The 17,737-nt window shown below is 47.2% G+C and overlaps 2 protein-coding genes across 7 annotated transcripts in view; both read right to left on the bottom strand.

Moving 5' to 3' along the window:
• The window catches only part of NRP2 (neuropilin 2), a 115,473-nt gene extending 106,271 nt beyond the window's left edge, over positions 1-9,202 (bottom strand). For 3 of the 4 annotated variants that reach the window (XM_050750818.1, XM_050750817.1, XM_050750819.1), the window contains exon 1: positions 8,288-9,202. In XM_050750818.1, the coding sequence (XP_050606775.1) occupies positions 8,288-8,360 (73 nt within the window). In that variant the 5' untranslated portion in view covers positions 8,361-9,202. Of the gene's footprint in view, positions 1-5,223; positions 5,685-8,287 lie in introns of those variants that run through there. The other variant, XM_050750821.1, reaches the window with a different exon arrangement.
• Positions 1-17,737, bottom strand: part of EEF1B2 (eukaryotic translation elongation factor 1 beta 2) — a 954,602-nt gene that overhangs the window by 469,499 nt on the left and 467,366 nt on the right. The gene's annotated exons all lie outside the window — the stretch shown is intronic.

Here is a 17,737-nt window from a genome sequence, read left to right on the forward strand (position 1 = left end):
TAATATTTTCTTCATTTATTTTGATTAACTGAAGCTTATGTTGAAACATCAATGGCTCCCCATTGGTTAGCAAGTGAAACCCAAACCTCTTTGCCTAGCAATTTGGGCCTTGAATTGAGCCCAAGCTATTATTTCTAATCTTATTTGCAATTATTTCCCACCATACATTCTAAACTGCAGCTTCTGAGTGTTCCCCAAACAAACCCAGCATCCATTTCTCTACTCACACCTTCCCCTTCCCCTGGTATGCCCTTTCCTGCTCTAAATCCTGCCTACCCTCTCGCTCCAGGCTGCCTCTGCCCTTTCTCTTCTCCCATACTGGGAGTGATCTTTCTCCTCTGTGCATCTGAGAGGCTGAAGCTCTTTAGCATCTTCTGAGATGTGTGAGAGTTCCGGAGGGCCTTATCCATTCTACTGAGCCACCAGCAGCTTGAAGTCATGACTCCTTGCTGACCCATCTGTGGCAGGCCTCACAGGATCAAAGCAGAGCCTTTCCCAAAAGCCAGACTCATCGAGATTTGTTGAATTAATCAATTAAGAAGTGACCAAAGGAACATCAAAAGTCTGACTAGATAGGACAGACTCTGAGAGTTCTATCAGAAATTATTCTGCGGCCACAGCTACTGCTCTTCCTTCTCCACCCCCCGCTGTTATTAAGTGCAAATGTTTCTTAGTGGTGAATTGAGAGTTTGAATAACTTGTTTGAAATAATAATAACTAGTCACAAGTAGGTCAAGGTAGAGTTCGTGTGAACTATGTCTCCTAGAACACCCTAATGCAGACAATACTGATAAAGTTCAAAGCACATTCTTATTTTATTTTATTTTATTTTTGAGATGGAGTCTCACTGTGTCGCCTAGGCTAGAGTGCAGTGGCACAATCTCGGCTCCCTGCAAACTCTGCCTCCTGGGTTCAAGCGATTGTCCTGCCTTAGCCTCCCAAGTAGCTGGGATTACAGGCACCCACCGCCATACCCAGCTATTGTGTGTGTGTGTGTGTGTGTGTGTGTGTGTGTGTGTGTGTGTATTTTAGTAGAGATGGGGTCTTCCCATGTTGGCCAGGTTGGTCTCGAACATCTGACCTCAGGTGATCTGCCCACCTCATCCTCCCCAAGTGCTGGGATTACAGGCATGAGCCACCATGCTCGGCCATTTTAATTTTAATACTAGTAAAATTAATTTATCTCAGGGGTTTTGTTCCCTTCACTCCAACTTCCACACTTCCAAAGGCAACTTTAAATATTGGTTATCTGTACCACCAGGAAGATGCTGACTATTACTTCATCACTAAGCCATTTGTTGGTATTGGATTTTCTTGTGCTTGGTTTCAACCCACCTCTCTCTACTCAACCCCTCCTCATTTTCCTTTCTCTAGCCCCTAAAATGCCTTTGGGGCACATCTGTTTTATTTTTTCCCCTTTATCCAAACAATTATTATTAGCATTCAGTCCAGTAATTTGCAATTCCCATTATCTTCTCTGCTGAAAGACTCTCCAGAACCTGGTCACTGGTAATCACAGGATTTGTGGAGGTGGGAGCAGGGTACCACGGCCACGTGCACTCAGCTGGCCGGCAGACTTGTGCAATCTGTGCTACTGAGAGCTTCTCTTTTGTTACTCCCAGCCCCTCCTTTTTTTCTGGATTAGATCATGACTCCTTTATGAAGACCCAGAGGGAAATGGGATTATTAAGAGTCTTGCTGGGTAAAAGCTATTTTGTCTTTATGATGACTTTTTTGAGTTCAGCTGCTGAAGGGCCTTAGTGCCAGAGTAGAAGTTATTACACATTCAGGAGAGCGCCTTAAACACAGTGTTTCCTGCTGAGCACACTCTCAGTGATGAAGGATGGAAGGGGAGGAAAAGGAAAGGAAACGAGAGAGAGATTAAAAAGAAAACAGGAGGTAAGAATACTGAAAACCGAGGAAGAAGGAGGAAAAAAATGCAAGGGAGACATAAATCCAAGATAAGAACCCAGCAGAGAATATTCTCTGAAGAAGAGCGTGGCAAGAGATAATATGGTGCTTACAAAACACAGAGGTTTGGTGGTGGAAGAACTGAGAATAAGAATTATTTTTAAAATGTCATAAAAATAAACTTATACCGCAATGGTTATAGCGTGCTTGCAATGCTCACAAGATTCCATTAACCCCACTGAAGTTTTAAAGATTCAGTGACTTCAGAATAGGCTTTATATGTGCCAAACAGTATTCTACATAATCCGACATAGCGTAACAACCCTATGAAGTAGGTATTGCTACCAAACACATTTACAGACAAGGAAACTGAGGCACAGAGACTAAGTATCTGATCACACAGGGTACTTAGATCACAGAGCCAGCAAATGGCTGAGCTAGATTCTAAACCTAGGCAGTCTAGTTCCCATGTTTCAGAAGCTGGGAAGGCCAGGGATGGTCCCCCCAAAACTTCTCAGTGGCACACCTACTAGCATTTAGGGAAAGACAAACATTTTGCCTGTTTGAAAACCCCCTTTTCTCTGCCTGTGCCAGTACTCTGCCTGTGTGAACAACCAGAGATGTGTTTGAGGCTGGGGTGTGAGTGGGCTGGAAGCACTTAACACCTTCTCCACTCCCTGTACACACAGGCACTCAGCTCCTTGTCATCCTGGCCCTCTTGCCTGTGTTCTGGAAACCCCAGGCATGGGGCCGGGGAGGGGGGATTGAGGAAGTGAGGGAGTGATGGATAGGACGTTCAGGTCTGAAACCATGTATCGCAACATCAAAGGGTTGTTTTAGTTTTGTGGCTTTTTTTTTTTTTTTTTTTTTTTTGCCAACTCCTATTTCTCTCCTTTCTTCTCAATCCTACTCTTCTCTATCCTAAATGCCACATTGTTATTGTTCTACTGGATAGGAGCAGCATTTTCAGAAATGGGGGATTTATTTTTATAGCACAGCTGGTCTGCCAAAGGTCACATAATTTGGCAATGTTCCCAGTGGTTAAAAATTAATTTCTCCTTATTAATACAACCAAGGTCCCAGAAGATCGGAGCTCAGCCTTATCTAAACTTGACAGCTTCCTAAACCTTTAGAAGATGCTTTCTGCTGGAGGGCCAGCCATGATACAAGGCCACTGTGTCCTGGAATCCAACTCCACTGAATCCTGTTAGGCAATGAAACCATTAAGCCTTTGGCCATTTCTCATCAAGGCAGATAAAGCTTTGAAAAATACTGTAGGATCTCCAGGACAAACTTCTGCAGCATCTTCCAGAAATGGGTTAATTAAAAAACAAAAACCAGCAAATAGCCGAGTCCTTACCTTGAAGGAACAGTACAAAGACTAACTTCTGGTGATCAATATACTTATCTGCCACTCGAGGAAGGTACCTCAAAGATTATCCAGTTGCAAATGATGGTCAGATAATAAAATATCTCAAACATGTAAATAATACTACAGCCATTGCCCAGATGTCATTTTTCAGGTCCTTTCTTGTCAGTTGAAGAAATTAAAAAGGCATTCTGCTCTTGCTCTATCTTTCAAAACAGGAAGATCTCAGCTCAAGTTCCTAAAGTCTTTCCAAACTGGACCTTTGGGGAATGTATTTGGAAACCTCTTTACCTGGCTCTTGAATTCCATCAACTCAGAATTGTCTTACACTCAGGTCACCCTGAGTCAGTTCATTTTCTTAATTGCTTTAAGGAAGACTTGAGTGAAATGAAAAACACCAGGGTCCACAGAATCATCTGGTACCTGGTGTCTCTCCCCATTGACCCCAGACCCCTCCCTCACTGTTATTTGTATTCGTGCCTCACTGCATATGAATTGGCATTTGGACTCCTAGCTTTTTCTATGCCTGGAAGATAGAAACTGGCCTTTCTGATGCAGAATGTGGACTTGATACATTCAACAGCAGGGGATCAGGGCCATTTGGTAGACAGCGGGAGTCCTGTCTGGGTAGCCTGGGTTCCAGTCACTGCAGCCTTCCAATCTTTCATTTTGCCAGTTGAGTGCTCCGTGGCTTAATGTCTGAGGGCTCTATGGGATGACATAAAACTCCAAACCTGATGTGCTGCTCGCGCATTCACAATCCTACCAGGCACCGCTTGGATGAGTAGGGGCCTGCCCCGAGCCCTTTGGGGAGTGCTCCTCTTGCCACTGTCTTGCACTGTGTGCTCTGCTGGCAACTGGCCACAGTTTCCCTACCTCCAGGAGCTGATCACGGGGAAAATGTTTACTGGGCACCCATTTAATGTGGGCATGAGACCAATCCCTAGAGCCTAGAGCAGGCCGTCGGCGTAAAATCTAGTTTATAGTTTACTTGCAAATTATGCTCGCCCATGGCCATCCCACATTTTGGGGAGACAGGCTGAAAGAAACACTTCAAACCCTTATCCGGCGCCTAGACCGTCATTGCTTCTCTTTCAGGATTTGTTTGAACCCAGACCTGTCTCCCACAGCCAATTTACACCTCTTATCTGATCATCCAGTCCAGACGGAAGGGTGAATTGACCGAGAATCTGAGTGTGTCCCTGGCAATGGCGTTAAAACCCAAGCATAGATCAAAGCTCTCCAGACGAGGAGGGGAGGGGTAGATGGTTATGGGGTCTGGGTTCTTTTGGGCCCAAGCGATGTGTCCCGGAGGTGGGGACATTAGGGCTGGGAGTTGCTACCATTTGAAGAAATCCATTGCCAGGACTTGAATGATTTCCTGAGCAAAACCCAGTCCCCGGCAGATCATGATTAACTCCAGCAAAGGGACGTTCCTAGCGGGCGCTGATAGGGAATGGCTAGCGCCAGGGGGCTCTCCTCTCTGTCTGAAACCGAAAGGAAAGGAGGTGGAGGGAGGGGAGACGAGCAGGGAGCACACGCCAATAAACCTGAGCGTGGATCTCCTACCCTTCAGAAGAAATTCAGCCAGAGCCGCAGAAGCCGCAATGCATATGGGCTAGATCCCCTAAAACTTGGTCTGGAAAGCTGATTCCCGACGTTCCCCAACCTGGATGATTCCCAGGGGGGCGACAAGTCCATTCCAAATCCTTCCCCCACCTCCAAACATTAGGGCTACCGGCGCCCCCCACCCAGCCGCTGGACGCCTGCAACCCGTCGGGAAAGACCGGGTGGGAAAGACCCACGGCGCAGCCAGCCCGAGGCGAAGGGCGGGGGCAGCCGTTTAATCACAGCGTGCCTCGCCTCCATTAACTCGTGTTGATATTAAAAAGAAATCAATCAGTGAAAATGAAGCATCGGCCATGAATATTTCTTTTTCTCACGTGGAAAAGCAAAGAGCGAGGCGGCTGGGGAGGAGAGGCGGGAACTCGCCGGCTACTGCAGGCAGAGGCTTCTCCGGAGACCAGAGCTGCAGCCGAGACCTAACTTTCCGGCCTTGGGCAGCGTTGAGGAAATGCCGCAGGTTTTCCCCTGGGGGTGTCCTTAGGAGGAGGAGGAGGGCACAAGCATGGAGTAGTTGGAGGCGGCCAACTTCGCGGAGGCTTCAGCCTCGGTTTTGCTTTCGCTGAGAATATTTTTGCTTAATAGAATGTTTATGGATCGCTGGGCTGTGTTTCTGCTGCGTAGCCCAAACAAATCGATGCGGCGTTAGAGACGGCGCTGGGGTGGGGAAGGGGGGGGGACGGGGAGGGGGAGGGAGGTCTAGGAGGAGAGCTGAGAGGCTATCACGTCCCCACCACGTGGATGGCCGCGCGCCGCGTGCTCTTCACCTGTTTCTGCGCACCGGCGGGCGCTGGGCGTGCTGCGCTTCTACAGGCTGTGCAAGTTGCGCGCATTCCTGCGGCTCAAGCTGGCTCCTTCCCGCCTCTCTCCGCCCTCCTCTCCGAAATCCCACCCCACTTTCCTATCACCCAGTTGGGCCAGTGCTTGGATTCGCAAGCCAGCCGGCCTCGGCCTCTCGCCACTCAAAGCCAGCTCTCTAGGGGTCGCGGTGAGCCTGCCGCGCGGAGAGGAGCGCAGGGGACTGGCGGGGGACTGGCGGGGACGCCTGGGGCAGGGAGGGAGACAGGCTAGCAGCTGCACTGCGGTCTGGCGAGGCGGAGGCGGCGCAGTGAGGAGAGGGGCAGCCTGGTGCGCGTCGCCCATGCGGCCTCCCAGCCACGCGCCGCCCAAGGTGCCGCGCGCCTCGACCGCCGTGTTATTTGCTCAACTGCTCCCCCGCGCGCACCTTCTGCCCCATCTTGCTCCTTCCCAGAACTGGTTCTCGTCGCCGGTGGCGGCGGCTGAACCAGGACCCCCGTCCGGGCCGGCGCACACCGGGTGAGTCAGAGGTGTAGCTCGGCCTCGCCCTGGCCACCCGCTGCCGGCTCCCCGGGTGCCAGTCCGTTGCTCCGCCCGAAAGCCTGAGCAGCTCACGGCTTGAGATCGCATTTTGGGGAGCTGGAGGTCCCCGGCAGGTCCCAGCTTCGAATCCCACCCTGAGATCCCACCCCGAGTCCGAGGTTGCCCCGAACTCCGCGCCTCTGGGCTTCTCTGGAAGTGACGCAGCACTGCCGGGGGTTGGGATGGGAGGGGGTTCTGCAGTGAGCGCGGGAGGCAGGTGGCAGAGCGGGAGTGGGTCCAAGCGGGTGTCGCGCACACACGTACACACACTCCAAGCAGCGCTCGGGGACAGATGTGCGAACATCTGGGGTAGGAGATGGCCCCTGAGTCTTCACGACCCCTCCCGCTCCGCACAGCACACGGAACCTGAAGTTGCATGTGTGCGCGCGCCGGTGTGAGTGCCAGTGTGTGCGCGCTCGCGCGCTGGGGCCTACCGGAGTCCGTGTCTGAATACATAATATACTGTGGGCATCCTCATGGCGCGCGCGCGTGTGCACACACACACACACTGCGAATCACACAAACATACATAATTTACGCAGCATCCAGGTCTGTGAGAGGTAATTTATTTCCGCTTCAAGCTGGGAATTTAGAAATAAGGCAAGAAGGAATGGGGGAGGCCCAGAAAATCTCCCCAAGTGGGACCCCCCACCCATCCCTTTGATAGGATTTGCAGCTGCCCTGAAGACCACTTATGGCAAAGAAAGAGCTGCAAACCATTTCTTTGCCAAAGAAATGGCAAAGGCATTTCTGAATTTTCTTCCCCCTTCAAATAAATGCCCAAGCTTAAAGTGGTGCGTGTGCTGGATGGGGGGCGTGGAGAGAAGGAAGGGTGACAGTACCAGATGCAAAGCTAGGACCCACTAGCTGATGTTCTGGGGGATGCCCAGGAGGCTGCAGAGTTAGCCCTGCCACTGCCGCCATCACCTTGCAAGTGCCTTGGGTGAGGGCACTTCGGGAAGGCTTTTTCGCCTTTCTTTCACCCGTTTCCTCCATAGATGGTTTCTCCATCTCCAGTCACCTGTAGCAGCTGCTAAGAGTTTTGTTGTCAGATTCCAGACACTGTTCTCAGTGAGGTAGAGAGGCTCACTCTAGAGAGTGGTCCCAGGAAGGAAGCACAAACCCCACTGCATTCCCCATGGATTCCCCTTTCCAGAGCCTTGCCGCTCCCCACAAATGCGGTCCCCAGACTGTTCTGGGCCTCGAAGTGCTCATCTCCACAGCAGCCTGTCCACACACCCTTTTTGGCAGTGGTTGAGAACAAATTCCACTCAAAAGTTTCTAACCACGAGTGAGAGACCTTTGAGGGCCTGCAATTTGTTTTAGCTAATAAGAATTTCTAAAAGAACATATGATTTACTTTCCCAGACGACACATGGATGAAGAGAGAAGAGACCAACTGTCTTGGTTGCCAGCAGTGCCCAACCCCAAGCCCCTATCTCAGCCACAAGCCAACTTGCTCCACCAGCCTGAGCCCTATGATTCTGAGGCATAACCAGCCATTCTCCAAAGAATCGACAGCATTTGAAAACCAAAACGAAACTCTTGTCTTTCCCAAGCCCTTCAGTGAACATTGCTCCATGTAGCTAAGTGGAGGGAATGCAAATGATTTATATTGCACTGGCTGGTTGGAGAAACTCAAGGGAGATGTGTTCTGCTTCAAGACAGGGAAAAAAAATTCCCAAAAACTGTAATGCAAAGGCTTTGTAGTATTTTTAAACCTTTGATTCAGTCCATATGTGACATCTGAACACCGCCAAATTCTGTTTCAAAACACACACACACACACACACACACACACACACACACACTCCTAGCAGGAGAGAAAAGTTGGGTTTTAGCAACAGTGGTGGTGTAGGAAGGGCCGGCTGGGATCTCTCTTTAAATTATTGAGTACTGAGGGAGCCTCCTTCTGTGCCTTTCTGCGTGGCCTTCCTGCTTTAGCGGTCGCTTTTAAAGGGGAAACCATGTTGCAATAAATAGAAAAAACTTTCAGTGGCTTACCTGGTTGGCCTCTCACTTGGTGTCTTGAAAAGTAGAGGGCTAAGAAAACCCAGGTGAGAGGAAACATATCCATTTTGGAGAAGGTGGCTCTCTCCAGAGCTGGGTTCGTAGGTTTCTTGTTTAAATCTTTGTGTTTTTCTCTCTTATTTTCTTCCGTACAACGTCTTATGCAGAGGTTTCTAATGGTCAGTGTTTCCCTCCTGAGTCCTGGTGGCTTGTCTTCACCTTTATTCTTGCTGGAATTTCCACCTCACCAGGAGGAGAGTAGCTCCTGAAATCAGCAACGAGGGAACAAGCCGGGAAGAGGACACGGCTTTCCTCTCAAAAACAAAACGCATGTATGTTCTCTCCAGTTCCTCAAAGTGTCATTTCCTTTATCCTACAATATCACGAGTATTTCCCGAAAGCCAAGCGTAACAATAATGATAATAATAATAATTAAAGCCAAGACTTGCCTTGGGCATCACACGGCCCCCAGGCAGCTGTGTGATCTCAGAGGCGTAAATTGACACACATCCCGCGGCACCCTTGACGGACACGCGGGCAGAGGCAGCAGCCGCTGGACAGCCGGAGTGGAAGGCGGCCGCCCTGCTCTTGTCCTCGCCGGGTTCCCCCGGCGGGAGCCTCCACCAGCGGCTACACCCGCTTGGCCAGCCTCTCGAGGGGAGTCTGAGGAAGGAAGCTGCTGCTGCTGTTGCTGCTGGTGGTGCGGCGGCTGGGATCGCCTGGGAGTGAGCGAGCCCCTCTCCGAGTTCGCTGGCGCCCGCCCTCACCTCCACCTCGCCCAGTGTCTGCGCGGCTGAGGATGTGCTGGGGGCCGGCTGCAGGCTGGTGCCTCGCTCGCGATCTCTGCCTCCCCTCCGGCTCCCCACTGCCTTTTCAGGCCGAGCAGCATGTGGATGTCAGAGCCGCGGCAGAGCTATCCGATTACGCGCCGGCTCAGGGCCCGCCCCTTCTGTGTTCCTGATTAAAGAGGCAGCCGCGGAGACGCGCGGCGCAGAGCCGAGTGCCGCGGCACCCACCTCGGGCGGGGCGGCGGCAGCTTCTCCCGGGCCGCCGCAGGATCGAAGTTAAGGCGGCGCCTACCCCACAGCCCCTCGCCCGCCCCGCATCTCCCGATCGCCCCCGCGCACCTCCGCGCCGGGCCTCCAGTGCGTAACGCCCTGGGGAAGAAGCGCCCCCCGGCACCTCCAGGGCGCGCTGCCCTTGGCCGTGTCGCCCCCACCCGAGGGAGACCCCGGGGGAAGGGGGGGAAGCCTTGTTCCCCCTAAATTCCACGACTCCGATGCCACACACGCAGAATCCAACACAATGCCACGCGCAATGGCGTTACAAGAGGAGTTGGGTGGCGTACGGTGTTTGGGGTAGCAAGCCGGTCGGCAGCTCAGCCATGCGTTCGAACAGGCAGCGGTGCGTGGCGGCGACACACACCGTCAGCCCGGGCTGAATAAAACCCCAAACACTCGCTGCGTTTACTACTCAGATCCTTTGTTATGTCCCAAACATGCTCTGCTCCTCTCTGGGTTAGGATTTCGTTATCCCTGCGCTTTTAACTTGTAACTATCCTAAAAAGAGGAAAGACTTTCTTCAGCAAAGGATTTCTTCAGGTAGTTAAATTGGATTCCCTCAAGTCCCCCCGAAAAAGTATGGGTGCTTGAAGGCTTCTCATCCAAATGCTACTGTAACTACGTCTATTCACATTTTCCCCCATAGAAACGTGGTCACAAAGCCCAGAGAAAGAAAACAGCATTATGCCAACTATTTTTAAATGGAGGCGTGAAAACTGTTTAGAGGGAACTGCAAACTAACAGTTGGGGAAACACTTGTATCTTTGTTTCTGAGGATGGCTTTGTGGATTCCAAACTGTCTTGCTTCACCAGACACCTATTACTACATTATCATAAAGACTCCCACAGAAACAGCCTAAATTACACCCTGCACATGTACACCTTTTCTGCCACAAAAGAGGTATATGAAAAATAAGAACATTCAGAAAACTGTTTACAGATTAAGATTTTTTTTTAATTAAGAAAGTAAAATTTTCCGTAGATTAAGAAAAATACAGTTTCAGTGACAAGGAACACACACCTGACTGTCCCATTTTCTTCTTGGCTTGCACTTGTGGATTCTTCTGCGTGGTTTCCCTCCTTATCTGGACTTGCCCATTAGCTTTGTTTATCACTTTTCGTGTTTGAAAAATCTGTAACTCCCACTTAACTGTTATTTACACTGAGATAACCAAAACAAAATTCAATCAGAAGTGATTTGCAAATAGTTGAGCCAAGCTGTGTTGGGGGTGGGGCGGGATTTTAGAGTGGAAATCCACAGGCTGAGTGTCACGCAGTTAATCTCAGATGCCTGGTTGGGAAAGGCACAGAGCAGAGGCCTCTGAGCTCTTCCAGGGAGCATGTCTCCTGGCTAGCCTAAATGCTGCCTTTCATTCCCTCTTTGCCTCCCTCCTTCCCCTTCCTCCCTCCTTTCCTTCCTTCTTCCCTCCTTCCTTTCTAGGCTTGAGAGAACATCCACATCATTAAAAACTCCAGACTTAAATTTCTCCTCTTTAAAGCTCAATTGTAAAGAATGACTCCAAGCCTCAAATATTTAACAAAGTAAAGAGGCAGTTCGGATTATTAACCTTAAGCAGAGATCCTAGTTTATGTCATTGCCAAGATGCTAATCTAAGGACAAATAACACTATCTGTAGTGACAGTCCCTGAATAGAGAGGGTCATTTAGTATCACCTCTCCCCGCCACTCACCAGGCATGCCAAACCATTTTAGCCAGTGCCCAACGTGGGAGACTCCTATTTCTGAGAATAATGTAGCCTGGGTTTAGGTGAAGGGCACTGTGAAAGGGGCAAAGAAGAGAGAAAAAGTAAACCTAAAGTCCACTGGAGAACCATAAGAATGACAACCCTGGACTTCTGGTCTTGGGGTCTCAGGGATGAAGGTCCCCATCAGGCTGCTTCCAGAGTGGAGAAAAGTGAGAATCAGTTTTATTCCTGGACCTGGTTGCCCACACTATGACTTTTCATTTATCAGAGGTGTCATACAGGGGATGCTCACTTACTTCCTGGGAGTCCTCTGTGCCAGGGCTGCAAGACTTCTCACTGCCCTTGAGTGAAGGCCTTATTTCCTGCAGCTGGACAGAGAGTGAGTCTCAGGTTTCCATCCCTGGGGACTCAAGCTGCCAGACCATTTTTTAATCCTCTAGGGGGCAGCACTCAATAAATAATGGTAACACCACCTAGGGTCACACTTCTGGTGGTGCTTTTAATTGCAAGGAGTTCAAAGTGCTTTATCAGACCAGGAGATTCAGAGTGAGGCCGATCTCTCCCCAGCCTACTCTGAACAAGACCCCACCGGCCCAGGGAGGGCTTAGAATTGTTTTAACCTAAGACTTCCAAGGACTCTTGCGAACTAAACACAAACCCCACATGTGCCACATGGAAAACAAATCTTTAGGGAAATTCTTCACACTGGGGCTGGCTCAGACCTGCCAGTCTTGTTTCCCTCTAGACTGGGATCTCAGGGGTTGACTGCAGTTGGTTTGGTTTCCACCAGAGGTGTAGCAGTAAAGAGCTAGGCACTGTGCTTTTCAGCATTGTGTGAGTCCACCTCCCTGGCCATAGGGAAGCCTGACTACCCAAAGGCCAGTGTCAAAAATCGGGTTTGTGAAAAGAAACACTGAGCTGACTAGAAAATAGCTAATTAGCGAAGCTGAGATTCCTGGCCACATTACTGACTCACCTAGGATTTTTCATGTCATTATCCTTAATTGTAAAATAATACTAGATAATCCATCCCACATTCCATTCCTTTGACGGGAAGGGATGTGGAGGAACATGAAACGGATTGGTAAATGATGCTAACAGAAAGCTGTTACCAAGCCACACCCCCGTGGAAAGTTAAGTGTTCCCCCCTAGACAGTCCCAAACCTTAGGGTATATCAACATCACCTGGAGCAAGTGTTAAAAATTCAGATCCCTGGGAACCATCTTCCTGCAGATGAAATTCCTTGGGTCTGGAATGGTCTTTGGGAATCTGTATTTTTAACCCACATTTTAGGTGATTCTGATGCAAAGCCTCCACAGACCAGTACTTGGGAACTTCTGATCTGATATGTTATATTTACACACAGCCTTCCATAAATGCTCTTCCGTTGAAGGAAACCCGGACAAGTATTCCTACACATTTCCTCTCTGGGTACTTTTCAATATGGGGCAGATGTTTCAGGTTTCTTGGAAAAACTACCAAGAACAAGTTCTCGAAAATGCTGGAGTGGTGGAATTCCCAGATTTACCTGTGACCTTTAGCAGCAACTGCAGAGAGTCAATTTGAAAACACCAAAAGCCTCGCCTCATGCAGGCAGCAGCTTTGCAGGGACATGTTCAAAGTACCGGCTGATGGGTTTATGAGCTGGAGTCAGACCTTTCACCACCAGCCCACTCAACCATTGGTGGTTACTAGAGGTTCGTTTCAGGTATGCGTTTCCATCTGTGTTCATCCCACTGTACTTACGAAATGCTCATGGATGCATGACTATGCCAGAGGTATGAGAGCAAGACAGAGATTTAGGTCTTGCCTCTCGGGAACACAGGATCTAAAAGCTCCAGAAGTTTCATGCTTCCACAATAGATACCATGTGTCACATAGCGCTTCCCCTTATCGGAGCCCTAACATCAATAAGCTCTCACCCTGAAAAGGGGAGATCTGAGGCATAATTGCATCTTAATCTGTAATTTACCACACTGTGCTAGTTAAGGTTTAGCTACATCTGTCTCAGAAGCTTCAGTTAAAATGGAATAGGTCCTAATTTATTAGTCTCTCTTTTGTTTGATGTCAAAGTCCAGGTTTCTGGTCACTAAGTTTTTTTTTTTTTTTCTTACTCGCCTTTTAAAAAATCAACTTTTTTTCTTCAGCATACTTGAATATTGCCCAGTAGTTTCTATTTGACATTTCTATTCTAAATCGATATTTCTAGTATATTCTATTTGGTGGGTTTCCGGAATCCTTACAGATTTCCATAAAGTATTGAAATCTCCTTCACTCCACACTGTGTCTATATCTCATTTCTTCCTCAGACACAAACACTGGATCTGGCAGGAGGGACCCTTATGAGACAAAATTTAAAAAGCAGCAGCAAAATGTGCAAAATTCATTCAGACCTCCCTGGAATCCTTGGAAAAAGAACCTAAAGAAGTCCTATTGCTTCCTCCAGTCTGCCTGGCTTTAGCATGAGTCTGATCTCTCTATGCTACACTAATTTTTCTACCTTTGAGGCATAAGTATATCAAAAAGTCCCAGTCAACCCTCTTTCTTAGAACAGCACTCTCTAATAAATCTTCTGCAAGGACAGCGGTCTCTGTGCTGTTCACATGGCTACTGGGCATTGGAAATGTGGCTAGTGTGAATGAGTCACTGAATTGTAGGTTGTATTTAATTTTATTCATTTAAATGTAAATTGCCACAGGTGCTTACCACCTACCATGTTGGACAACTCAGTTTCAAAATCAAAAGACCAGAGCTGAATAATTCCCATAGAAACCCACAGAAATTCATACCCTTATCAATCTCTGTGGTTACCATACTTGTTTGCCAAGAAAGGAACCCCAGTATCAGCAGAAGTTCTGACTGCCAAGGCAGCATTTGAAAATGCTCACTGTCTGTTTGACTAAGGAAGACAAGGGCTAGCTTATATTCATATTATTGTCTACCATCCTGTGTTCTTTCTACGCTCTCTCAGATGACTTTCCCAGAGCACTCACCAGGAGTCAGGGTCTTTATGATGCTTCCCCAGCTTCAGGCCTCAGCTCCACTCGTCAGTGGAGACCACTGCAGAGAAGCAGGTGGGGGCAGCAGAAACCTTGAGGACAGGGCAGCTGGACATTCAGTCTCTACTTGGGTGTCCTTGAAAATTCTGTTAACCAATTTGAAACCACTTTCCTCACCTACAGAATCTTGGGTTGATTTGAATGATTTTTAACCTTATCTGGTTTTGAGTTTTGGCTATGACTATTTCCTGATCCCATTCTCACTCATGGATTTAAAACTGGTATTAGTCTGAATTCCATAGGCCAACTTAAGCAAGTTGAAATTAATGTTCTTTTATCCTTAAATTGTTAACGTACGGGTGGGGCTTCCATGGATATTCCATCATCGTAGTATTTGCATTGGGTACTTTTCTCAAAGAGCGAGTGCTCCTGAGTATGTCAGGCATCTTGGCAGGGCTTTTTGAGGAGATACTTTTCAACAAGGCTTTTTCTAGCCTATCATAAAAACACAGATTCCACTTGGGATTCACAACCAAAGGCCAATAATTTATTTGTAACATCATAGCACTTATAGGTTATGTGATTGGATATTTTAGGGCTATGATATGAAATTTTTAATCATTCAGAAATATTTTGAACAGAAAATTCCCATTCTCTTACTAAATTCATAGATGAATTTTCTTGGAAACTTGAATCTTCCACCCATGAGTGCACATTACTTTGCCTTCATTCACATGCATATGTACCCTATCAAATCCCCCACAGATTGGTAAGGGATTTTTTTATTGTTGCTATTGCTGTTTTCCAATTTGTAACCTGTGACTTATGGTGCCTTAATTAGACATCTACATGTCAGGTGATTGTTACATTATGATGACTATAGCTGCTAATTTGAGCATGAAAGTCTTGATGGAAAGGCAGTAGTCAGGGAGTTGACCTTTTGCTATTGAGGAGACTCCAGGGTGGGTTAATTCACACCCACCATAGTCATTAGTTCCCACTCTCCTCCTTCATATTTACTCCTACACAGTTTACAGAGCTGCCAATCAACCCTTAGTATCTGGATGAGCACACTGATAGGGAGGGGGCTGGAATGGCGCTTGCTTTCTGCTGCAACCAAGAAATCATTTATAGAGGCAGTCTCCTTTTCAGTCTCCAGACTCAGATACTATTTATTTATTTCAAAATTAAATAAAAAAGAAAATAAGTAGTACATATACATCTTTTAAAAATTCAAATTACACAAAAAAGTATCCTGTAGAAACTTCATACCTGTCCCTTAGTTTTCCAGTTCACTTCTTCCCCATTGATGCAGGTTTTGCATATTCTTCCAGAGATAGTGAAACGATATTGCAAGTTAAAAGCAAAGACACACTTTATGTTTCTCTCTAACTTTCCTTCTCTAGCTCTTTCCCTCCCTCTTTCCTCTAGTTCAAAGCAGTAATGATCTTGAAAACCATTAGGGGGCAGCTGTGACCAGAAAAGGAAACAACAAGCAGCAATGAGGAACGAAAATCCTAGAGGGAGAGAGATGAAAAAGGAAATGAAAGGAATGCTAAGCAGAGAGACCAGCCAAAGAGAAAAATGGAAAAAAGAGGAAGAAGAAGAAAGAAAGAAACACAAGCATTATAAAACAAAAGGAAATGGAGAGCGAGGTGATGATATTAAAAAGCTAAAGGCAGTGTGTGTGTTAGAGGAGGGATAGCTTAATGAAGGCCAGGGATTATCTGAGGTTTTGCTTTGGTGTGGTTTGATTTGTTTTTTTAAAGCAAACCTGTGGAACCCGATTGACTCAACGTTAGCAGAAAGTAGGAAGTGACCTTTTTCAGAACTGGAAGGCATTTATTGTGCTGGACTTGACATTCTCAGGACATGTTTCAAACTGAAGGGTTCTGAGCACCCTCTGTCCATTTGGGCTGGCGAAGTGGTGGGTAGGACTGAGAGGAACAGCTCGCTTCCCTTACATCTTCAGAATGCTTAGAAATGCTTTCAGGCCTCAGCAAGACAGTGAAATTAACCTGAATATAAAGGTGTAATTCTATTTCTCAGGGCAGCAGAGCTAAAAAAACGAAGGAAGGGGCTTCTTTTGAAGCCGATGCCATAATCAAAGTGCTTTCAGGTGTATTTCGGGCATACCTCCCCTGGTTTCAGCAGGCTAACTTCATTAAAGCTCCTAGCTACTGCTTTAATGTTTTCTAGGCTTTTCTCCAGGGTACATTAAGCAGAAACAAGCCCTCATGGGAGTCCCGTACCCTGATGTTTTGCATTGTGGATGGAATGCAGGGGCAACATTTATGCTGGAGTAATATTAAATGGGAAATTGTTTCTAGAGCACAATAAATATGATCACTTTTAGCTGGTATCTTCTTCTCTCTTTCTAATCCAAACTTTCCCTCCCCACCTTTAAAAAAGTGACAACAATTTTAGGAAACCGTGGTCTAGAGTCACCAGAAAAATCATGGAATGCCTTCATTTATTATTTGCTGAATCTGATTCAGAAGGTAGAATATTCCTCAAGCTGCCCCCAAACTCTATGCCCAATGCTACTCATCAAAATTCAATGAAAACTTTTATTTTAGGATCAAAGGCACCGGCTCTCGGTCGCATTTGTTAGACTCGTATGTTTACTGAAGATCCAAGATGGATAGAGTCCACTTTGGGCATGCTTGGGTTATAAAGAAAAAGCCTGGGGTGCACTTGCCCTAAGGAACCCTTAAGCCCTGGACCAGATGAAGCTGGAGATTTCTCCAGTGGCCATTAGAGTTTTGATGGATTACAGTAAATTGCAATTTGACCTATTTTGAACAGTGGTCATTTTGCAGAATGTGAGGTTTCTCTTGTAGCCTAAAGTGAGAAGCTCTCTCTAATCCCACCTCTCTCTCTCTCTCATTCCCTTTTTCTGTGACATAGATTCCTAGAGTTTAGTTTCTGAGATGTTTTAAAATTCATTCTGGAAACTTGTCCAAACAAAAACCTCTGACCAGAAGCAATTTGCTTCCCTTTAAAAAGTACCCTAAGGTTAAATTACATATTTACTTGACTTTGTGTTTCTTTGCTAGAATTTGGCAAGGATCTAGCATGTGAAAACATTTCCCATTTGATTTCTTATTTCATTTGATTATAACTTAGAAGGAATAAATGTGATTTTTGGCCATTCAACACACCTGGAAGTATGTGTTCGTCTTGCTGTATTTGACTGACAGTATTTTCATAAATAGTGTGGCTTCTCCAACACTGAGCTCCCCTACTCCTTAGAAAATGGAAGAGTTGGTAGGGCGCTGTGGCTCACGCCTGTAATCCCAGCACTTTGGGAGGCTGAGGCGGCAGATCACTTGAGGTCAGGAGTTTGAGACCAGCCTGGTCAACATGGCGAAACCCCATCTCTACTAAAAATACAAAAATTAGCCAGGTGTGGTGGCAGGTGCCTGTAATCCCAGCTACTGAGGAGAATCACTTGAACCCAGGAGGTGGAGCTTGCAGTGAGCCGAGATCGTACTGCTCTCCAGCCTGGGTAACAGAGCAAGGCTCCATCTCAAAAAAAAAAAAAAAAAAAAAAAAAAAAAAAAAAAACAAAACAGAAAAAAGAAGAGTTACACTTTAGGGGAGAGGAGTATTCTGGGGCAAGTCAACTTAATACTATTATTAGACTAAAAATATAAGACAACGTATCATAGGGA

This window comes from Macaca thibetana, chromosome 12 (assembly GCF_024542745.1).
Source record: "Macaca thibetana thibetana isolate TM-01 chromosome 12, ASM2454274v1, whole genome shotgun sequence".
In the NCBI taxonomy this organism is placed as follows: Eukaryota; Metazoa; Chordata; class Mammalia; order Primates; family Cercopithecidae; genus Macaca; species Macaca thibetana.